The 24,972-nt window shown below is 46.1% G+C and overlaps 1 protein-coding gene across 1 annotated transcript in view; it reads left to right on the top strand.

Moving 5' to 3' along the window:
* DUSP26 (dual specificity phosphatase 26) overlaps positions 1-24,972 on the top strand; it is a 70,214-nt gene that overhangs the window by 37,270 nt on the left and 7,972 nt on the right. Inside the window, exons 2-3 of the mRNA XM_073653560.1 lie at positions 7,364-7,535; positions 14,742-14,953. Of these exons, the coding sequence (XP_073509661.1) occupies positions 7,372-7,535; positions 14,742-14,953 (376 nt within the window). The 5' untranslated portion in view covers positions 7,364-7,371. The remainder of the gene's footprint in view (positions 1-7,363; positions 7,536-14,741; positions 14,954-24,972) is intronic.

Here is a 24,972-nt window from a genome sequence, read left to right on the forward strand (position 1 = left end):
GAAGAAGTGGGTTAGGGTTGGGATGAAGGCTGTGGTAAGGTTAGGGATGAGGTGGGACGGGATTGGGCCAAGTTCACAGGTGGTGAGGTGTGATTTGGAGAGCAAAGAGGACACTTGATCTTCTGTAATGGTGGAGAAGTTGGTTTTGGAGGAGGAAGGTTGAGTAGATATGAGCAGGAGCTGTGGGGACTTTAGGCAAAAGCTTTGTCTGATGTTGTCAATCTTCTGCTTGAAGAATGAGGCAAATTCTTGAGCTGAGATGAGAGGAGAGGGAGGATGCGCTGGGGGATGGAGGAGAGAATTGAAAGTGTTGAATAGCTGTTTGGCGTTGTGAGACAGGGAGGATATGAGCGATGAGAAGTTGGTTTGTTTTGCTGCTGTGTGTGTGGACTTGAGAATAGTGAGGGATTGTTTGAATGCAATGAAGTGCTCGTTGGAGTGGGACCTTTTCTATCTCCGCTCAGCAACCCTGGAGGTCTTTCGCAGTTCTTTAGTCTGGTTGGTGTGCTAGGGTTGCCTATTGATTGTGTGTATTACATGTAATACATAGGCTATCAAACTAGGGCCGATTTTTGCTCTCCTGCCGCCTGTGGAGAAAATTAAAATATCGTTAGTCCTCACAGCAGAATATAAGCCTGCAGTGCATTTTGGATTGTGCTTTAACAATATTTATTTTAAGGTAAAGTAGACTTGTGAACACGATTCTCCAGCTCAGTATGAAGATGGTGATACCAGAGTTACTTTTTTAGTTGCAAAAATTGGGGTTTGGGATGTTATCTTTACAGAACTGTAACATTTTTATTTTTCCATCCATGGAGATATGTAAAGGCTTCTTTTATTTGCTCAGTGAGCAGCTGGTTTTAGTTATACCAATTTAGGGTACATATGACTTTTTGATCACTTTTTATTGTATTTTTTTAGGGAGGTGAGGTGACAAAAAATGCATTTCTTGTGTTTTGATAATTTATAATCACCATCAGTTCATCAATACAGCACCAGAGCCAACATCAGTACATGAATACAACACCAGAGGAATCATTAGTACATGAATAAATCACCAGAACAATCATCAGTACATTAATTCATCACCATAACCACCATCAGTAAAGGAAAACATAACCAGAACCACCACCAGTATATGAATACATAACCTAAATCACTATCAGTTTATGAAAACAGCACTAGAAGGAGCCATCAGTACAGAAATACATCACTAGAGCCATCAACAGTACATGGACACAGCACCAGAATCACCATCAGTACATGAACATATCACCAGAATCATCAATTGTATATGATTACAGCACCAGAACCATTATTAGTACATGAATTAATCACTAGAACCACCATTAGAACATGACTATAGCCACAGAAGTCCCATCAGTAAAGAAATACATCCCACAACTATTTTCAGTACAAAAATACATCACCAAAGCCCTCATCAGAACATGGATACATCACCAGAACCACGATCAATACGTGAATACAGCACTAGGACCAACAACAGTACATGAATACATCACTAGAACCACCAGGCTTTGTACAGCGATCAATTGCAATGTAAGGTCAGCCCCATCCATGTACGGTTGTATCACATGAACCTACAACTCCCAGTATGCTCATAATAAAGGTAAGGAGATACTGGGGGTGGTTGTTACCAGACATAATTAGACTGTAGAGTACACAGGAACCACAGTACTGATTGGATGCAATGAGTATCACAGATAAAAATTTATACCCAAGCTACCTTTTAGGTGATGTCTTCTCTGATTGGAGTTATTTTAATCCCTTTTGTCTCCAAGTTGTCCACAAGTTTCTGCAAACTTCCCTCTTCTTCAGTCTTTTGCAGTGCATCCTGACATAGTGCTCTTACCATCTCATCTCACTGCAGAAGCAACGCTGCTATTGCACTGCAACTTCCTTCTTGTATAGGTGTTAGCAAAAGACAACAAGTTAACGTCTTCCACAGCAGCACCTCAGCGACTCAGTAAAGAATAAATTTAAGCACCACTACACATTAAACACCACTTAATGAACCAAAGTCCAGAAGAGTATGTCTTGGTGTAACCAAATTCAACCAAAGGTTCTCATATCTCATTATGAAACCATACTTACCTCCGCCATCACCAAAGCCCCTAGCCAAGACCTATGAAAAAACTGTGCTGTGACAGTGCACTTCAACTATTCAACACTCCACCCAAACCACCAACCATTAACTAGGGGCTGGAGCTCAGTATGTTGTGTTAAAAGACAAGGTATTGACCCCCCCTGTGTAGTTTAAGCAAATTCCCAACCCAACCCACCAGCCGAATCACATCTTCCCCAGCCCATGGTATTTAAAAATATATATATGGTCTCCGTATCCTCTTCCTTGTCACGATAATCCTCTACCCCAATCAGCTCAGCATAGCTTTACTTGTGGCAGGAGTGATGGATGGCAGAAATCGTCCGGCATCAGTAGTACAGGATTTACATCTCATCAGTCTGCGGTGTGGGTACAGGTGGTGAGTTTCACATGCTTAGGATGGACCACGATGTCTGGGCCTGCTGTGGATCTATTGATTCAAACAGCTTCATACAATGCTTATTTAGATGTTCAGTTTGTGTTAGGAGATCAATCGCTGGTCCGTATCTTGCAGTTTATACTCAGACTGTCAATGTTGGACATATGAAACCGGCCTTAAGCTGGGTTCAGACTGATGTTGTTCAAAGTTCTGTGATGCAGCAGACATCCCTTTAATGGTTCAGTGTGTTTTGAATGACCATGTACCTTCCCCTTTAACTGACTGGTCACATGACCGTGACATCACACAGGTCCTTATGCACACAGAAGGTCTGGACACATGACTGTGACATCAGTTAAGGTCCTATCTGTGGGTGTGTGTGCTGCGGTATATATAAACCCTGTGTGTTCCTGTGTGTAGGAGTTCCTGGGTGTTGGGGGCTCCTGTGTGGGCACCGTGGGCACGAGGCTGTTCCCTGTGTGTGGGGGGAACACCGCTCGTGTGAGGCCGGGTGAGGCCTGGTGGACTCCGGTGGAGGTGAAGCCTGGATCCCTGTGTGAGAGTGTGGGGGATGCCAGTAAGCCTCGGAGTGCCACACAAGCGTCCTGGAGGGTGAAGCCTGGGTATGATATGTGTAATTTGCCAGTAAGCCTTAAAAGGAGTGACGGCTGGAGACCACGTGTGGTAAGCCGTAGAGCCACAGTGGTGGCGTATGAAAAGGACTATAACAGCTGAAGCCGGCAAAGGTAATACTCTGGTGTTATGGACATTTACATGGACATTGTTTTAGTATTACCTTGCGGAAGGCTGTAATTAGAGCCAAGTGGGCCGGTCTGCCACTTGGGCTCGTGGACTTTATCAGTGTGTCGGCGGGCCATGGAGTTGGACCTGGAAAGAAGCTGTTTATGAAGTGTAATAAACTGCTGAGCATTGTTTAAAAACGGAAAGCTTATCATATGTGAGTTGATTGACGCAGCGAAGCGAGTATCCCCCAGGATAATGACAAGCGCTGCCTTACAGTTCGTATATGGACCACAATGATTGAACTGCCTGCGCCACTTACTGAATTTGGCACATCTTTCAACTTCCATGCGCCACTTCACCAAATTTACTTCAGCCAAAGGCATACTTATGTGGAGTAAATCATGATGAATTTGTCAGGCATGCTTGGTCACTCCCTGTTCTGCCCACTATTCAAAAAGTTGGCAAAGCTGTCCAGGACTGGCATACAGAACACCACAACCAGCAAAATGTTTGAAAAACTTTAAGATTTTGATAAATCGAACCCCATAACTTTTGATTTTTCAGTCAATGGAGCTCTGTGGGGGCTTGTATTTTGCAGAAGTGGATGTTACTTTCATAGATATTATTTTGAGGTAAATACATTTTTTAATCACTTTTCATTCTATCTTTTTGTCGGAGTGATGTACAAAAAACAGCAATTCTGTTGTGGTTTTTTTGTAACTTTTTATCAATGATGTTACCTTCATTCTGCAGGTCAATTACAACAATATCAAATTTATCGATTTTTTTTTATTTTTTTTTTATATATATATTTTAATACTTTTGAACAATAAAAGCCTTTTTTAAAAAAAACACGTTTTTTTGTATTGCAGCATATTATCTACAGAAAAACAGTCTTTGCCCTCTGCCTACCTTTGCCTAGTGCAAATGCCTATTGTGTTTAAAGGTAACTTCATCCCTGCAGATCAGCATTTTGTATCTAGTAGTCAAGACTAGAAGTGCAAAAAACAGAGAGAACAACATAACAACAATTTAATGAGGCTGTCATGTGGTCCAGGTGAACACTACAACTAAGGACACACAGTCTTGACATTTGTTTGCACTTTATCCCTTTTCCCAGGGGCCCGCCACCCTAACTCCTCTCGCCTGTCATCACAATTTCAATAATATCTACAGTACATACTTTGTGGGGGACTGTGGGTGACATACTGTGTGTTTGGGCCCTTACTCTACCTGTGAGATCTGTGGGGAACATCATAGTGCGTGTAGGAGCCCTCATAGTGCCTGTGAGGACGATCATACTGTGTACTCTATAGGGGCTGTGGGCCATCATGATATATAGGCGAGTTTTGGGCCATCCTACTGTGTGGGGGGCACTTTAGAGTCATCATGGTGTGGGAAGTATTATACTGTGTTGAGGTTATTGTGGCAGCATCATAATTTGTGGGGGGCACTGTTGTGGCATACTTTGCTGGAGGCACTGTGATGTCATCATACTGTGCTTGTGTGGGGACCGTGGAGTGAAATTGTTGAGAATTCACTGTTGGAGTATCATGCACTATGATTGGAATTTTTGAGGGCATTATACTGTATAAGGGGCCATGAAAGGGGTATAGTAGTGGGTGAAAGCACTAAGGGGCTTCAGTATTGGCATGATTACTGTGTACCAGCTGCATTATGTGTTCCTCCCACTTAATTTGGGAGGGAGGACCTAGCCTACTCCGCCAAATATCTTTTTTGGGGTGTGTGTAGAGGGGGAGCACTATTAGAACATTTACTGTGGGGCCCCCGTTATTTCAATGTAGGCCACTACTTTTTCCATAATCATCGGACTACTTATTTCTATTGTTTTCAAGACCTTTGAACAGGGAATCCCTACACATTCTACCCTATTAAAAAAGGAGTGCCGACTTAGTACATAAGCCTTTACCACTTAAGGCTATGTGCCCACTATGCAGAAATGCTCCGGATTTTTCCTGAGCGTTTCTGCATCTCCCTGGTAGAAAAAACGCATGCGGATTGTACATGCATTTTTTCAGCCAGACACAAGCGTTTGTGAAGCGTTTTTAGCATGCAATTTCGCATGCGAGTTGTCAAACGCTTTCCAAGTGATTTTAGCATCACTTGGAAAAGTGCTTGACAACTTGGTCAGACTATATAAATCCATGTGACCGGCATGGATTTTATATAGTGTGACCAAGTTAGTTAAAAAAAAGAATAAAAATGGTAAAATGGTCACATGACTAAATGACGTCATGGAAGGTCCTTTTAGACCATCGCGAGCCTCCGGGGAGCCAGGACGCATCACTAAGGAGATACCAGGGGCCATCAGAAGGTAAGTATAATGTTTTTTTTAATTTTAAATTCTTTTTTTTACAGGTACTATGGTACCCGGGTCTAGATGAGAGTCTCCTCTTCTCCAGACCCGGGTACTATTTGCACATTGAATCGCTTAATATCCACATGTGCACGTGTAGTCATGCGGATATTAAGTGATTCAATGCAAGTCAATGGCGGCAAAAACGCCGCGATTACGCAAAATAATTGGTAGTGCTGCGGAAATTTCCACAGCTTGTGCACATTATTGGGGAACATTGCCGACCTTCTACCAAGCGTTTTTTAAGCGTTTCTGCAACGGAATTGCCGCTGCGGAAACGCTTAAAAACCGCATAGTGGGCACACAGTCTAATGGAGGATCGCATGACTCAGGATGTCTCCTAGTGGGTGACCCGATATCCGGAACTTCTCGCCCCTATCATTTTTCTTGTTTTTATCTTTTTTTTTATTATATAATTAATGTAATTTAAAACTGTCACAGCGGTTGGCATAAAAAGAGGGGAGTTGGTTGCACTGAAGGATAGGGGGAGTCCAGTGCAGGTAGGGGTGACTCCCTATATGTTTTCAATATCCTTACAAAATTGTAAGCGGGTCCCTACTGGGCTAGGTCTCAGCGGGACAACTTGGGAGGAGCAACATGAAACTATGTGCCCCCGAGCGGGTGCGGTGCGGCTGGGGGTGGTGTGGAGTAGCTGTTTGTTTCAATTCAAGGAAATGGTGTTGAACCTTCAATTCCCCCCTCCTTTTGCTGGTTATTTACTATTGTTTTAATTATTGTTTGGAGTATCCTAAAAGGGAAAAAAAGACGTGGCGCTATCTAAGCGTAGTGAGTTTATGTCAAGTTGTAAAAGGCGAGTTGTAAAAGAAAACTTGCTCACCTGATATAGTTGTGCTGCCTGTCATTTTGGTTTGGATTCAAAAGTGATAGACTGCAGCTATAACTGGAGAGTCAGGGGAAACCGCTTCCAGGAGTTTCCTGATCTCCATTCCTATTGTTTTAATTGTTGTTTATTGAATAAGCGAGACTGCTGTGGCTTTTACATCCAAAGTCTCCCAGTGTGGTGTGCTCTTATTTATTAGATATGGGGATTCAAATGTGATTGGGTTCTTGAATTGTCATAAGGGCTATAGTCACACATTCTGAAGTCATGTCAATAATGAGATCCTCAAGATATCATGCAAGGAGTAGCGTAGCATGGGTTACCTGCACCAAGAGCCAGGCGAGTATCGCACCCTTATCCCTATAATACCTTCTAAGTGCTTCCTTAAAACAATTAATGACACCTGAATGAATCCTTTAGAAATTATTAATGCCCCTTTGGGAGTCATCATTACTTTTTATTGGAGCACTAACTGCAAACACCAAATAATGCTACCTTTTTGACACAGCCTGCAAAAAAGTATACTCACTTAATCAGAGCCACTGAGTCCTCCACTAACCTGCATGGAGGGTGGGCTGTCACAGTGTAAGGGATTGACATCAGTCTGCATTTTAAAGGATGAGCGTGGTGGGGCCTACGGCTCCCTGCTCTATCACAAAATCCAACTGAATCAGCCTCACAGTTGACACCGATTCAGTTTCCAGCGACGCTCACTCAGAGATTCTGGGCACCTTCCAGCAGTCCCGGTTCCTCGGTATGTGCACTTCCCAGGAACAAAGCGACAGCAATTTTTAATAGCACAAACTTTCAAAATAAAAGAAAAGAAAGTATTCATTTATATGCTTAACTGCAGCATGATATAAACTATTACTTTAACCCTTTTCATTGATCTTACAGAGCCCACCATGACTTCCAGATATTCTTATCGCAGCTCATTGGTTAGGGGCCCATTACAACGAGCCAGCCATCCAATACTTAGTGTGTTTGACCTGGAAAAGATACTATATACTGGGAAATGTATACGGAACCATGCAGATGAGGTGTGGCCAGGGCTCTACTTGGGAGATCAGTAAGTCACATCCAAGAAAACAATATTTTATTACTGCATAGACTCATATTTGCTGTGAAAACTGCTATATAGACTCAGACTTTGCTATACTGTCAAATTATGGCAGGATTTACACTGTCCGTATATATCCATGAATGCATCCTAATGGGCAGTGAATTGCAAACAAATTAGTGAAAATCAAATTTGGTGAATTTATCAAACTTTAATGGTCCAGACTAGTGATGAGCGAGCGTGCTCATTTAACCCTTTCGCCGAGCACATTCGGATGCTCGTATATTAAGTTCAATTTCCTGTGTCTGCATGATTTATGGCTGTTAGTCAGCCTCAACACATGCAGAGTGTAGCATCGGCGTCTCTGCCCCCTGACAGGCAGAGACACCGTCCCTCTTACCGCCGCGCTCCTCGCCCGGCGTCTTCCGGCTCTCCTGCTGCTGCGCAGCTTCCCGTCCTAAGGAGTCCCCGGCCATTGGCCGGAGGACTTCTCATATCAAAGGCACCTCCTCCAAATTGGAGGTGCCCATGGTAGGTTGTAGCTCAGCCTACTAACTCTGCTTCAGCTCTCAGGTCCCGCTGCTAGTCTGACTACCAGTCCAGTCCGCCAGCCTGACTTCCACTTCAGTCCGCCAGCCTGACTACCAGTCCAGTCTGCCAGCCTGACTACCAGGCCAGTCCGCCAGCCTGACTACCAGTCCAGTCCGCCAGCCTGACTACCAGCCCGACAGTCTGCTTACAGTCCAAACCCGCCAGTCTGTCTATGGGCCAGGCTTGCCTGCCTACCCGGAGAATGTACCAGTTACCTGCCGTGCCTACCAGCCAGCCTACTTTGAGGTTCCTGCCAGTTACCCGTGGTGTCTGCCAGTCCGTCTACCTGGATCACCCGTCAGCCTGCCTGCCGTGCTCATCTGCTGTAGTCCCTGCCTTCTGACCCATGGGAGTCACCTGCTCTCATACAAGGACTGATCCAGAGTAGCACCTGCTCGGTCCTTCCCTGGTTCACGAAGTCGATTGAGCCGCCGTGTGACCTTGGTCAGTCTGAGTTGATACCTAGTTATGCCCCTCTGGTCCCTCCTTGCACCGTAGCACAGAGGTTCCACCACCCGGATCCGTAACAGTTTGCACGGGCCATGGAACCCGGTGGCCCCCAGGTTCCTTCGCTTGCTGACGTGTACCAGGAGGTTTCTTGTCAGAGAGCCTTCCTGACCTACCTGCGGTCTGTCAACTGTCGCCTGGACACGCTGTCCGTCCCACCTGTGTCCGCCTCGAGCCGAGCGACACCCGCTCCGGCGGCGCCTCTGCCTACCAGTGCCACGGCATCCAGCTCAGGACCCCGGCTCTCTGCGCTTCCTCATTTTGGGGATGACCCCCTCTTATGTCGGGGTTTTCTGAACCAGTGCACGCTGCACTTTGAAATACTGGCACATCAGTTTCCCTCCGACCGGGCCAAGGTGGCGTTCATCATGTCTCACCTCACAGGGGAAGCATTGGCATGGCTAAACCCTCTATGGGAGAGAGGGGATCCCCTGGTGTCCAATCTTCTGGCTTTCCTCACTGCCTTCCGGAAGGTCTTCGATGAGCCCGGATGAAGGACTTCTACTGCCTCCTCATTGCTCCGTCTCTGCCAAGGGAGTCTCACCGTGGGCCAGTATGCCATACAGTTCCGTACCCTCGCTTCTGAGCTTGCCTGGAACAACGAGGCCCTGGTGTCCACCTTCTGGGAGGGTCTTTCCGGACGGATTAAGGATGAGCTAGCCGGCCGGGACATTCCTACCACCCTGGATGACCTGGTGTCACTAGCTACCCGGATTGACATCCGTTTCCTGGAACGAGCTAAGGAGACTACCCGGGAGAGAAGATTTCCTCATCTTGCTCCTGTTTTCCAGAAATCTGCCTTCCAACCAGAAACTCCCCGGGCACGCTCACCCGAACCCATGCAGATCGACCAGACCAAGATGGTCAAGTCTCGCCAAGAAACACGCCGAGCCGAGGGGAGCTGTTTCTACTGTGGTAGTAAGGAGCATCTGATCCGTTCCTGTCTGGTGAAGCCGGGAAACTCCAGTGTCTAGGACCGCTCGGAGAGGTCGTCCTAGGCAAGAATAAATCCTTTCCGTTCTTGACTCTATCCGTTTCTATTTCCTGTGGAGAGAACCGCTTCTTTGAAACCGCCCACCTGGATTCCGGAGCCGCTGGGAATCTCATTTATCAGTCCCTTGTAGAGAAGTATCAGATTCCCACCAAACCTCTGGCTGAACCATTGGCAGTCGCTTACATGGATAGAAGACTCCTTCCGGTGACCATCTTGCTCGTCACAGAGCCTGTAACCCTTCAGGTGGGAATGCTGCACTCGGAGAGGATCTCCTTCCATGTGCTATCCAGACTCTCTCACTCCCTTTTGCTAGGCCTACCCTGGCTACAGAGACATGAACCCGTTCTGAATTGGCGATCCGGTGAGGTGCTCCGTTGGGGGCAGGATTGCCATGAGACCTGCCTGGTTCCGGTTCACCTGGCTCGACCTCCGTCTACTCCGGCTAATTTACCTGGTCTACCGGCACCTTACTGGTCTTATGCAGATGTCTTCGACAAGAAGGAAGCTGAGGCACTGCCACCTCATAGGCCATATGATTGCCCTATCGACCTGGTACCTGGTGCCACTCCACCCCATGGGCGTATCTACCCCTTGTCGCTGGCCGAAACCCGGGCCATGTCGGAGTACATCAAAGAAAATCTGGCTAGGGGATTCATCCAGAAATCTACCTCCCCGGCTGGAGCTGGATTCTTCTTCGTAAAAAAGAAAGATGGTTCACTATTACGCCCCTGTATCGATTATAGGGGACTCAACCAGATTACTATTAAAAATAAATACCCCCAGCCGCTCATCTCAGAGTTGTTCGACCACCTTAAAGGCGCGAAGAACTTCACCAAGCTCGATCTTCGTGGGGCGTATAACTTGGTCCGGATCCGCCAAGAAGACGAGTGGAAGACGGCATTCAATACCCGGGACAGCCACTATGAGTACTGTGTGATGCCCTTCGGCCTCAGTAATGCTCCAGGTCTTCTCTCCGGATCTACCCACACACCGGAGGGATGTTCGTCAGGTCCTGCTTAGGCTCAGGCAAAATCACCTATACGCAAAATTTGAGAAATGCCTCTTCGAGCAGACCTCTCTTCCGTTCCTGGGCTATATTATCTCTAAGACTGGTCTACGGATGGACCCCGAGAAGGTCTCTGCCGTCTTAAAGTGGTCCCGACCGGAGAGGTTGAAGGCGATTCAGCGATTCCTGGGCTTTGCTAACTATTACCTCCTCTTCATCCCACATTTCTGTTCCCGGACTGCACCCATCTCTGCGCTCACCCGTAAGGGAGCAAATCCTAAGGAATGGACGTCCGAAGCGGAGGAGGCCTTCCTCTCCTTAAAACAAGCCTTCTCTTCTGCCCCGGTGCTGCACCGTCCAGATTGAAACAAACAGTTCTTTCTGGAGGTTGATGCTTTCTTTTCTGGAGCCGGAACGGTGCTCACCCAGAAATCTCCGTCCGGGAGAATGGTAACCTGCGGCTTCTTCTCCAAGCTCTTCTCCTCATCCGAGCGCAACTACTCCATAGGAGACCGAGAATTGCTAGCCATCAAATTGGCGCTGGAGGAGTGGCGTTACCTGCTAGAGGGGGCTCTGAACCCGGTGGTCATCTACACTGACCACAAAAACCTGGCATATCTACAAGATGCCCAAAGACTCAATCCGCGTCAGGCCCGGTGGTCTTTGTTCTTCGCCCGTTTCAACTTTACCCTACATTACCACCCTGCGGACAAGATTGTTAAAGCCGACGCTTTCTCCCGATCCTTCCTGTCTTCCGATCAAGAGGAGAAGCCTATGCATATCATCGATCCCTCCAAAGTGATGAATGTGGCTCCCTTGGACCAGTCTCGTTTCCCACCCGGTAAGACGTTTGTAGCAGTTCCGGATCGTAAGAAGGTTCTTCACTGGGGTCATTCATCTAAGCAAGCTGGCCATGCTGGCCAGAGGAAGACCTTCCTGCTCATTACCCGGCATTACTGGTGGCCTTCCCTGCGCAAGGATGTTGTAGACTTCGTCACGACCTGTTCATCCTGTGCCCGCAGCAAGGTTCCCAGACATCTTCCAGTCGGCCGTCTCCTGCCTCTTCCCGTACCTGTTGCCCCGTGGCAACACATTGCTATGGACTTTATTACTGATCTCCCTGTTTCTGACGGTTGTACTGTCATTTGGGTGGTCGCTCACTGCTTTTCTAAAATGGCCCACTTTATCCCTCTGCCTGGTCTCCCATCTGCATCTGTGCTGGCTAAGGACTTCATCCATCACATCTTTCGTCTCCACGGCCTACCCCTCCACATTGTGTCTGATCGAGGGGTCCAGTTCACTTTGCGCTTCTGGAGAGCTACGTGTAAGCTGCTGGACGTCTCCCCGGATTTTTCCTCTGCTTATCATCCTCAGTCCAATGGCCAAGTGGAACGTATTAACCAGATCCTTACCAGCTTCCTCCAGCACTTCGTCAACGCTCACCATATCGATTGGGTAGAGCTCCTACCATGGGCCGAGTTCTCCTTTAACAACTATGAGAACGAATCTTCTTCCAAGTCCCCGTTCTTTGTGGTCTACAATCAACATCCCCGGATTCCGTTTCCCGTCTCCGCTTCAGTAGACAATCATGCCGCGGAGTCTCTGGTTAGCAAATTTTCCACCATTTGGGAGGACACTAGATCCGCAATTCTTCAATCCTCCGAGTGGATGAAGAGACATGCCGACAAGAGACGTCTGGACCCACCTCAATTCCGTCCGGGAGACAAGGTTTGGCTCTCCTCCAAACATGTTCGTCTCAAAATACCCTCCTATAAGTTGGGTCCACGGTTCATCGGTCCATTTGAAGTCCTCAAGCAAATCACTTCAGTGGCCTACAAGTTAAAACTCCCGGCCACCTTACGGATACCCAACTCCTTCCACGTATCTCTCCTCAAACCGGTTGTTCTTAATTCTTTTTCCGACGATCCAGGTACCTCCCCAGCTCCGGTCTCCGCTGAGTACGTCTATGAGGTAGAGAACATTCTGGCCACCAAGAGGGTAAGAGGAAAAAACTTTTTTCTGGTGGATTGGAAGGGGTTTGGCCCAGAGGAGAGAACTTGGGAACCCAGGGAGAACATCCACGCCCCGCTTCTTCTTAAAAAAAAAATTTCAGGCCTAAAGAAGAGGGGGCGTAAAGGGGGGGGGTACTGTAGCATCGGCATCTCTGCCCCCTGACAGGCAGAGACGCCATCCTTCTTACCGCTGCGCTCCTGGCCCGGCGTCTTCCGGCTCTCATGCTGCTGCTGCCGTCCTAAGGAGTCCCCGGCCAATGGCCGGAGGACTTCTCATATAAAAGGCACCTCCTCCAAATTGGAGGTGCCCATGCAAGGTTGTAGCTCAGCCTACTAACTCTGCTTCAGCCCTCAGGTCCCGCTGCTAGTCTGACTACCAGTCCAGTCCGCCAGCCTGACTACCAGTCCAGTCCGCCAGCCTGACTACCAGCCCAGTCCGCCTGCCTGACTACCAGCCCAGTCCGCCTGCCTGACTACCAGCCCAGTCCGCCTGCCTGACTACAAGCCCAGTCCGCCAGCCTGACTACCAGTCCAGTCCGCCAGCCTGACTACCAGCCCAGTCCACCAGCCTGACTACCAGTCCAGCCCGACAGTCTGCTTACAGTCCAAACCCGCCAGTCTGTCTATGGGCCAGGCTTGCCTGCCTATCCGGAGAATGTACCAGTTACCTGCCGTGCCTACCAGCCAGCCTACCTTGAGGTTCCTGCCAGTTACCCATAGTGTCTGCCCATCCGTCTACTCGGATCACCCGTCAGCCTGCCTGCCGAGCTCATCTGCTGTACCAGTCAGTCCCTGCCTTCTGACCCGTGGGAGTCACCTGCTCTCATACAAGGACTGGTCCAGAGTAGCACCTGGTCCCTTTGCTCGGTCCTTCCCTGGTTCACGGAGTCGATTGAGCCGCCGTGTGACCTTGGTCAGTCCGAGTTGATACCTAGCTACGCCCCTCTGGTCCCTCCTTGCACCGTAGCACAGAGGTTACACCACCCGGATCCGTAACACAGAGATTGCGTGTTTGTTAGGGAATCCTCACATGTGTTGAGGCTAACAGTCATAAAACATGCAGACGGAGGGACTCAAACTCAATATATGAGCACACCGAAGATACTCGGAAAGCACCCGAGCGTGCTCGGTGAAAGGGTTAAACGAGCACGTTCACTCATCACTAGTCCAGACATTACTATTGCCCATTATTTTTACTATTCCAGCAATTTATGTCTTATCCCTACTATCTTCTATCTGTACGATACACTCCTGGTTTTAGTTGTAGGAGATTTTGTGGTGTGATACTTAAAATACCCCCCATTACAGGCCCCAATAAAGAATGATGGAAAAATAAATATATGTTTTTAAAATATGAAAAAATACATAAAAACAGTCAGTCAGCCTTTTTTCCAGAATTAATATAAAATCTAAGAAAAAAGTAATAATATTTTTGATATTGCCACATGCATAACTACAGTATTGGAACGAATATAATGTTATAATATTTATCCCAAACAGTGAACTAGTGAACACCAAAATGAGGGGGGGGGGATCAAATTGGCAGAATTAGTGTGTTTTTGGTCAGTTCACCTCCCCAATAACTGTAATAAAAAGATAAAAGAAAGTCTCATGACCCCCCTTAACAGTAATGATAAAAATTACAGGTTCTACCCCCACCTACCCCCCAAAAAAAAACAAAAAAAAAAAACAGGATAAAACTTTATTGACTGAAAAAAAATATTTTTTTCTCTTGGAAGGCGAAAGTGAAGGGGGGACTACTGGGACTTTATCATTCAACAGCCTGTATAGACCTGGAGCTGGTCCTAACACCCTTTCCCTCCAGCACCCACCTCTACTTTCTTGCTGATGGTTATACAGACCCCAGTTGAGTCTTTCTCACTAGGCCACAGAACCCGATGTGCCATACTTGACCATGTCATCCAAACTAACTTCAGTATTCTAGATAGTGATTACTGCGATAATGATTGGTACAATTCTTCCTTGTAAGCTGTAACCTTCCTATGGCTTGGTTCCCATTCTATCACAATGTCCCTGCATATAAGTAGAATTTTATTCTTTATCAGGTATTATTTATTGTGAGGCTTTTCTTATTCCGAGTCCAGGGAGATAGCGGCCAATAAAGGTGAACTCCATCAGATGCGAATCACCCACATCTTGAACGCTACGCACAGTCGCTTCAGAGGAGGAGAGGAATACTACAAAGGAATGAACATTTCTTACATGGGGATCGATGCTCAGGACTCCCCCACTTTTGATATGAGCGTACATTTCACTCCGGCAGCAGATTTTATTCACCGGGCGCTCAGAGAAAGAGGTAAGACCACTGGGAATGCTGGATCGCAAATTCTATAGAAACGATAATGGCAGCCATATTGGTTGTCACCAAAATATCAAAAGAAAAAAAAAATGACTTTAGAAATTACTTGTGGTTCTCGTGAGATGGAGATGAATTGCTGCATGCTTGTGGTATAATGGGAAACTAGCACATGGCAGTGGTTTTCAATAGAGGCTGATGATGGTTCAAGACAGAATTATTAATTATTTACGTGTATATATTTTTTAAATTCATAATGTTCATTTGACTTTTGTAAAAATAGCGGTCTGGTTTATCTTTCAAAAAAGAAGTGAGATTTGTACGTAAAACGGATCAGGACATTATTGATTTACATGAAAAATTAAAACCTTTCAAAAATATTGAGGAAATAGAAACATCGTCTCGCAATATCCAGCAACATATTAAAATTAGAGAAACCGATTTGATCACAAGAGTAAATTTAAGTGAGAAAATATCCCGTAATAACTCACAGGATTTTAATTTACATAGCCTGTTTATTTTGCCTCCTCAATTTGTGACCCTAGATGAGTACCGCAATTCTACAACTAATGACGAGGAGAGAAAACTTGACTTCTCAGATTGTGAGAAATACTAGTACCCATAGTAATATGGGTCGTGCTCATAACTGCAGCTCGATACCTCTTACATCTTGTATTATTATGACCAAGCAAAATACTGATAGACGCAAATCTAGTGGCAATATGAGATCACTGAAACCAAGTGATATAAATAATTAAAGTTAATAACCCAAAAATTACAGCATTATTTTTGGGGACATTAATCATTAATGGCATTACACCAGCTGAAAAATTGATTAAAATGCCATATGTGCACCCCACTACACAGGGAGCTCACATATTTTATAGAGATGCAGAATCCTCTTGTCTAGTCTACCCCGTTGATATATTTATTGACCTCAAACAATACATAAATAAATTAGTGTGACACCTCGCCCTCCCTGAGCGGTGGGGTTACTCGGAGCCGGGTCAGTGTAGGGGTTGCGGGGGATGCAGTCATGGCCTCGACCCGTTCCGTGCCCAGGGCTGTCACATAAAAATAATGGGCTTTCAAGGATGAGTGGTATTTCGACTACGCCACCTGTGGTTTCTGGTAATGGACACCAGCGCTGCAACAGTCCACTGAGGCTGGTGTTAGGGGCAGCTAAGATGGGACGGCTCCCCACAGGCGGAGCAGGCCTCAGTACAGTGTGAGAAGAAATGGTGGGTGCAGTGCCGCGCAGGAAATAACAAGCTGAGGTGGTGTGTGAAGTCATCCGGGTCTTTACTCACTTTAGATTAACTTTCAGCCGCAAAGCTTCGCTCTGCTACACACGACGTACTGCGGCCACCAGGAAGGGGTTCAGCACTTCCCAGGTAGATCAGGAGCACCTGTCGAGACCCCGCTGGTGTGTGTTCCTCTCCTTGGTAAGTTGTTCTCCCACTAAGTCTTCTCCTGACAGTGTGTGGTACGAACGTGGTGCAAGGCCGGGTCCCACTGGGTAAACGCAGTTTAAGAGATACAGGTGGCGACTCCGCTCCGTCCGTATGCCCCTGGGATCCACTAAGCCTCCGGGCTTTTCTGACTGAAGTAACAAAGTCAGATGTCGGGGGCCGGTTACCCCTCTTGCAGCAGGAATCCCTCTGGCTAGTCCAGAGTAAAGAATACAGGTGGCGACTCCGCTCCGTCCGTATCCCCCTGGGATCCTTTTGCCTGTGGAGCCTATCTCCTCTGCTCCCCTCCAAGGCCTTCTTAGGACAGGACCTTGACCGGGTAGAGACAGTGATTAACTCTGACCCGCTCCTCGTCTCAAGGCCAGAGTACGAGGACCGCGAACCTTCAGTCAGCTACAGCCTCTTGCTGGACCCTGACAGAAGACCCTCAATCAAAGACCTTGAACCCAAGATGGCCGTAGATTAAATATGAATCAATAAGTGTTTCCTAAAAGTGTGTCCTCCACCCTCACCCATTACATGGTTCCCCCTATCTTTGGTTCCCCCCCATCTCCTCTATCCGGGCCGGGGCAGCACCCTGGTGCATTTAGGCCCACTACAGGACAGGAGTGGTGTAGTGTTGAGTGGTGAAGTGGGGTCCTGAGAGATGCTCCATCGTTACCTGGAAGAGGAGATACCACACCTCTATCTGAGGTGCAGTACCCCTGTGGCGACTGAACCCTCAAGGGCGCCACATTAGCACTCCAAAAATATTTTTTAAACAAGATCACTGGTCAACAGCATTTTTGGTGCCAAAGATATTTCAACGAATTTAGGGTAACTTTGGGGTGCTGATTCTGAATATGTCATCAGTTTTGCCAGATTGGCTCTAGTTCTTGATATTTTCTGTAAAATGTGTAAAAAAATGACGTAATTTGCTACACGCGCATTAACTTTATTGATATTGTAATGAATACTATAAATTAAACAAAGTAAATGTTGATTATAGTTTATTTTAACTAGTTTTAGAAAGTAATCTTCAAAAATGAACAAGACATGAAAGATAGGAGACATTTAATCTCTGGAAAAGCGCTTTTTATATGATTTTCTTCTATGTGAGCTTTTCGGGCAGTCACGCTGTAGATTCCAGCAGTAATCAGCCATCATATGTCTGTCCCATCTGCCTTGGTACCTTTCCTCCATCACCATAATATCCTGATGAAATCTCTCCCCTTGTTCTTCGCTAAAATCTCCAAGATTTTCTGGAAATCTGTCCAAGTGACTGTGAAGATAATGCAATTTAATGCTCATGTGTACACCCAGATTTCTAAATCTCAATAGCATGTTTTGTACCAGTTCTTCATAATTGTCTGCCTTTTTATTTCCCAAGAAGTTCTTCACTACCAACACAAAACTACACCATGCAGCAGCTTCCATGTCATTCATTTCCTTAGGAAAATTTGAATCTTTAATGAGTTTCCGAATTTGAGGACCATCAAAGATTCCTGCCTTCAGTTTTTCGCTACTAAGACCAGGGAAAGATCTGCAGATGTACATGAAGCAATTACCATCTTTGTCTAATGCCTTGACGAACTGCTTCATTAATCCTAACTTTATGTGAAGTGGTGGTAGAATGATTTTTTCCCTGTCCACCAAAGGTTCGTTCACTATGTTTGATGCTCCTACTGTCAAGGTGTCTGTAACATACCTGGCGGCGCCCTTGCATGGTGGTCCATCTCCCACTGTGCAAGAGCGCGCACTTGATCTCCAGTCCAGAATGTCTCTCTGGCTTCCCTCCATGCTGTCTGTTTGTGTCTGTTTCTGCTGCTTAAGGGCGGCGCCCGATCACTTCCTGCTTTTTGTACCTGCTGTGGGTCACACCCCTTGTGCGTCCTCAGCCTATTGCTGTCTGTCACCTGGTATATAACCCAGCTGCTCCAATCAATCCCTGCCTGAGCATTGTGTTTCATTCAGTGTGTGCTTGCACTCTGAAGGTGCCAGGTCCCGTTCTGTGTTTCTCTTGTCTGCCTATCCTGGAGGCTGTATTTCCAGGCCTGTCTGAACACGCTCCTAGCCTGTTCCTCCCGCCTTCTAGGGGCCGATTACCTAGACCCGCTCCTGTATCTTGTCTGTCCTGTCTGAACACGCTCCTAGCCTGTTCCTCCCGCCTTCTAGGGGCCGATTACCTAGACCCGCTCCTGTATCTTGTCTGTCCTGTCTGAACACGCTCCTTGCCTGTTCGTCCCGCCTCTCTGGGGGCCGTATTCCCAGACCCGCTCCTGTATCCCGCTGCTGTGTCGGTCTCTTCCGTACGCTCAGTTCCAGTCTGAACTCTCTCCTATCCTTTACCTGTTTTGCCTCTATGTCCGTTCCTTTCCTTTTTCTGCAGAGTCTGAACTCGTACCTAACTCCTGCTTGTTGTCTCTGTACTCCCGTTTGTGAGTTTGTGGTCCACTCGCTACTTCACTGCAAGTACCCTGTGGGTATCTGGCTCTGCCTTTCCCTTCCTGTCTGTTCCGTGTGAACAGAGCCCTGTCTCGTCCTGCTCTGCTCTTGCTCACCGCTCCAGGCGGTCTCGTCCTGCTCTGCTCTTGCTCACCGCTCCAGGCGGTCTTGTCCTGCTCTGCTCTTGCTCACCGCTCCAGGCGGTCTCGTCCTGCTCTGCTATTGCTCACCGCTCCAGGCGGTCTCGTCCTGCTCTGCTCTTGCTCACCGCTCCAGGCGGTCTCGTCCTGCTCTGCTCTTGCTCACCGCTCCAGGCGGTCTCGTCCTGCTCTGCTCTTGCTCACCGCTCCAGGCGGTCTCGTCCTGCTCTGCTCTCGCTCACCGCTCCAGGCGGTCTCGTCCTGCTCTGCTCTTGCTCACCGCTCCAGGCGGTCTCGTCCTGCTCTGCTCTGCTCTTGCTCACCGCTCCAGGCGGTCTCGTCCTGCTCTGCTCTTGCTCACCGCTCCAGGCGGTCTCGTCCTGCTCTGCTCTTGCTCACCGCTCCAGGCGGTCTCGTCCTGTTCTGCTCTTGCTCACCACTCCAGGCGGTCTCGTCCTGCTCTGCTCTTGCTCACCGCTCCAGGCGGTCTCGTCCTGCTCTGCTCTTGCTCACCGCTCCAGGCGGTCTCGTCCTGCTCTGCCCTTGCTCACCCCTCCAGGTGGCCTCGTCCTGCTCTGCTCTCGCTCACCTCTCTGGGCGGCCTCACTCTGCTGTGTTTGTCCGCCACATCTGTGGTTCTGTTCCTGAGTCCCAGTGTGTACTGGGTCCTATCCCGCCTGTGTTCCTACCTGCTAGTGCCTTCCTGTCTGCACTCTAGCCGTGCTTGCCTGTACCCCCCTGCCTGCATGCCCACCTGCCTGCATACCAGTCGTGCCTGCCTATTCCCACCAGTCTGTGTGCCAGCCTAACCAGTCTGTTCCTGTATTCCCCTGTGTGGGTCAATAGCCGTGTCCGGGGTCTGTCCTGGAGTAGCACCTGGTCCCTCTGCTCGGTTCCTCCTTGGTGCACTGGCGTCGTATGCCGTCTTGCGACCCTGGTCGGATCGGGTGAATACCTAGTTACGCCCCTCCAGGCATTCACTCTCCGGCACGGTCCAGTGGAATCACACGCACACGCCGCTCAGCCCGGGCGTGTGCATTACAGTGTCCCTTGGAGGCCAATCCACTTTCTCCCAGTGCTGATGTTTTGCTCTACTATCCCACATGCAGATGAAGCAAGGATACTTTGTGTATCCACTTTGCTGTCCAAGTAAAAAGTTGACCATTTTTCAATCAACACATATCAGCCACGAATGTTCATGGTAGCACAGTTTCTCCAAGACCATTTTGACATTTTTGTATTGTTCTACAAGTTTAGTTGAGTGAGCTACTGGAAGAGATGCACACTGATTGCCATTGTTCAACAAAACACATTTCAAACTCCTTTTAGAACTATCTATGAAAAGCCTCCAGTCTTCAGGACGATATACTTGTAAACCCATTTGCAGCATCAGGCCAGGAATATCCTTACAATATACAAGTAGGTCATCTTCACAGAAAAATTGAAGAAGTGCTTCTTCTCTGGTCCTGTAAGATGTAATTTTAGTTCCAGGCGTCAGACAATTTTTCTCACTTAGCCTGGAAGCTAAAAGTTCGGATGCACTTTTTGAGAGGTTGAGGTCTCTTATTAGATCGTTGAGCTCTCCTTGGGTAAATTGCGTAGGTGTTCTGAAACTTCCTTCATATTCTGGTTCACTTCCAGAACTAATGCTTAGCTCCATACCCTGCATTTCATCATCATCAGGTGGGGGAAGGTCAGGTAACATGGTAAACACAGGTACAGGCACATCTTCACAATGAGGGACAGGCCTTCTTGCAGATTCCATGTTAGGATACTCCCATTTTCGTTTCTTATGCTTATTGAATCCTTGCACTTGCACTGCACAGAAATAACAGTCATCATGATGATTTTTTTGCTCTCTCCACACCATTGGAACACTAAATTTGAAGCTTTTTCTTTGTCCTTTGCTCCATTTTCGTAATAATTCGATACATGCTTTGCACACTATGTGTGGTGCCCAAAACTTGTCTTGGTCCCCAAGCATAACCCCAAAATAGGCCAAATACACTTTTTTTACGAAGTCTGTTATGTTTCTTCTATGTTTTGGCAGTGTATATTCACCACAAATGTAACAGAATGAGTCTGGATCGTTAAGGCAACTTCTTCTTGATGAGTTCATGCTTTTCACTGGAAAACAGACAACAACATAAAGTTAATATAAAAATCAAGCTATGAACAAACTTCTAGAACACTAATTAACACAAAACTATATTGAGAACTGCTCAGTTCAAGTACTAATCTAAAGAAATTAATGAGATGACGCGTCGCATTTACCAACACGTGCTATAAATAAGATACCAAAAATCTCAAAAACTAGAGCCAATCTGGCAAAACTGATTGCATATTCAGAATCAGCACCCCAAAAATACCCCAAATTCATTAAAATATCTTTGGCACCAGAAAAAAAATATTTTTTTTGTTGACCTAATAATAATAATAATGACAACCCACTAAGGAGACGGAAATCTTATTGGGACCATCACCAGGAAAGATGGGACTTTCACTAAAAATAAAAATAATCCTGAATATGTTCACACCACTTAACCCAAAAGTCTAAATTCAATCCCATTAAAGAGTATTGTATGGCATTTAAAACGTTGGGAAATATGGTTCTTGGAAAGATACGTAAGTTAAAAGAAATCAAGACTCATTCAATCTAATTTAAAACAAACTGTAAAAGAGAGAATGGCCATTATCCAATTACAGGAAAACCATAATATCACCAGCAGATAAGGGGTGGCATAGTTGTTATGGACACTTCTGCTTATCATGTATCATTTTTGGATACATAAAACTTTTTGATCACTTTTTATTTCATTTTTTGTGAGGCGGGATGAACAAATCAGCTTTTCTGGCAATGTATTTTCTAATTTTCTTTTTTTGTGGAGTTCACATTGCAGTCATTACATACGTGGTAATACCAAACGTGACTTTTTTAAGGTACGTTTATTTTTCTGCAGATTTTGCAATTTTTTTTATTGGGAAAACTGAGATTGCAGGGATACTTTTTTTTCTTTTTTTTAACACTTTGAAAAATATTTTTTTACCATACTTATTAATCTCCTAAGGGGACTTGAACATGCTGTACTACGATCACATACTGTACGGCTGTAATTAAGTAGAGCAGTGAATTACACTATCCTGTAAGTGTTTGAGAAGAAGCCAATCAGTAGTCTACCTAGTAAAGAGACTGAAAGATAACACAAGTCAACTTCCAATGTCTGTGTACTCCTATGGGAAAATGTATTGTAACTTCTATTTAAAGGGAACCTTCCATGTGAAAAAATGCTATTAACCTGCAGATATGGGGTTAATCTGTAGATTAATAGCATTCTGAAGCTGCCAAAACCTGCACTGAAAGAGGAGGAGATTAACTTTATTTCTCCCGGCAGGCTTGGGCTTTCAGTCATAGAGGCGCGGCTTCAATCACAGCTCAGTACATAGTGAGCATCGGCTAAAACCAGCACCGACTGACAGCCAGCACAGCAGAGCATCAGTGCAGAGACGGCTGTCAGTCAGTGCTGGGACCTGGTTACAGCTGCTGCTCACTATGTGCTGAGCGATGACAGAAGACGCGCTGACCTCGCTTCTATGACAAAAAGCCCAAGGCTGTCGAGAGGAATACAGTTAATTTCTTCCCATTAGCTGGGCTTTCAGTGGCAGTTTCAGAACACTATTAACCTGCAGATTAGATGCCCTAAAAAAGGTCCTAAATATAAGGGAGTATTTAACCAGAAAAACCGATAGATGCACTCCCTTTAGTTAATAAGTTATATCTTTATTGAAAATACCGATCAACACACACAAAAAATTGGAAACAATTAAAAAGGGTTGTACGGCAGTAACACAGGTAAATATGCATATAGATATTATGTCAGTCCAAAAGTTCTTATAAACGTCACTTTTTTCTTACTAATGACAATGTGGAGAAAATACATCACATTTTCTACACGTCACATAGAAATGGGTGTTAGGTCTCCATCTAGTGGCAAAATATAATTACTGACTTATTCAGGTAAGTATGACAGTTCATATAACCCTGCAGGTGCATGTGCTAGTAATAGAATCCTATTCCGTGAGGTCAAAAAAAGCCACTAAGAGGAGTACAAAAATATAAGGCAATTTAAGTGATCAAATGCTTCAGCGCTTCAAACAAGCCTGTAGAGTACCAATATAAAGTGCAAATTCATAAGTAATATCAATGGAGGAGGGCATGAGCATCAGATCATAAGAAAAGAATTCAGCCAAAAATACACATTTCAGAGGACAAAGAAAGACATTTACCTATTTACCACCTCTAAGCCCTTTAACTCTTTCACACCAGAGCCTGTTTTCACCTTCGTGACCAGGCCAATTTTTCAATTCTGACCACTGTCAATTTATTTGGTAATTACTCTGGAACACTTCAACGGATCCACCTGATTCTGAGAATGTTTTTTCTTGATATCTTGTACTTCATGATTGTGGTAAAATTTGTTCGATATAACTTGTGTTTATTTCTGAAAATATCGGAAATTTGGCGAAACATTTTGAAATTTTCAATCTTTTAATTTTTATGCCCGTAAATCAGACTTATGTCACACAAAATAGTTAATAAATAACATTTCCCACATGTCTACTTTACATCAGCACAATTTTTGAAACATAATTTTTTTTTGTTAGGAAGTTAGAAGGGTTAAAAGTTGACCAGCGATTTCTCAATTGTCCAACAAAATTTACAAAACCATTTTTTAGGGACCAAATCACATTTGCAGGGACTTTGAGCAGCCTATGTGACAGAAAACACCCAAAATTGACACCACTCTAAAAACTGCACCCCTCAAAGTGCTTAAAACCACATTTAAGAAGTTTATTAACCCTTCAGGTGCTTCATAAGAATTAATGGAATGTGGAAGGAAATAATAAACATATAACTTTTTTTCACAAAAATTTTACTTTAGCCACAAATTTTTCATTTTCACAAGGGTAGCAAGAAAAAATGGACTCCAAAATTTGTTGTGCAATTTCTTCTGAGTATGCCAATACCCCATATGTGGGGGAAAACCACTGTTTGGGCACATGGCAGGGTGGCAAAATTGGCTGGAATCGATAGCAGACGCCATGTTGCATTTGGAGAGCCCCTGAGGTGCTTTAACAGTGGAAATCCACAACGAGTGACCCCATTTTAAAAACTCAACCCCTCAAGGAATTTATCTAAATGTGTGGTGAGCACCTTAAAGGGGTTGTCCGGTCAAAAATGATAAGTCTGCAGTCACTCTGTGTGACTGCAGACTTATGAATCCCCCCAGCGCAGGCACTGCAGTGTGCACAGCAGGGATTCGCCAGTATGAGACCAGGTGTAATAGGCCATAATTAACGCCTCCGCCCAGAATATACCCGGGGTTAAAGTGGACTAGGCCAGATTATACCCGGGTATATTCTGGCCTAGGCCAAACTATACCCCGGGGTTTAAATTGGCCTAGGCCAGATTATACCCCTCCAGGTCAGAATATACCCCAGCTGCTGTAGATCAGATTTTTTATGCTTTTGAGAACCATTGAGTGATATACTTAATAACGGGGTCCCAGTCAGTGCACAGGGGCCCCAGGCAGCACACAGGGGCCCCAGACAGCGCACAGGGGGGAAGAGACAGAGCGCAAGGGAGGGAAGAGAGAGCGCGCAGGGCCCCTGTGAGCTTTCTCTGCCCCCCTGTGCGCTGTGTGGGACCCCCTGTGCGATGTCTGCGGCCCTGTTCTTGAGTATATCACTCAATCCTGTGCGATGTCTGGGGCCCCTGTGCAACGTCTGGGGCCCCGTTCTTGAGTATATCACTCAATGGTTCTCATACACGTGAAAAATCTGATCTATAACAGCAGGGGTATATTCTGGCCTGGAGGAGTATAATCTGGCCTAGCAAATTTATACCCCGGGGTATAGTTTGGCCTAGGCTATAATATACCCATGGTCTATACTCCTCTAGGGAAGAATATTAGTGTGTTTTTGC

This window comes from Phyllobates terribilis, unplaced genomic scaffold, assembly GCF_046119375.1.
Source record: "Phyllobates terribilis strain yellow unplaced genomic scaffold, ASM4611937v1 Scaffold_11__3_contigs__length_659146591, whole genome shotgun sequence".
NCBI classification, from domain to species: Eukaryota; Metazoa; Chordata; class Amphibia; order Anura; family Dendrobatidae; genus Phyllobates; species Phyllobates terribilis.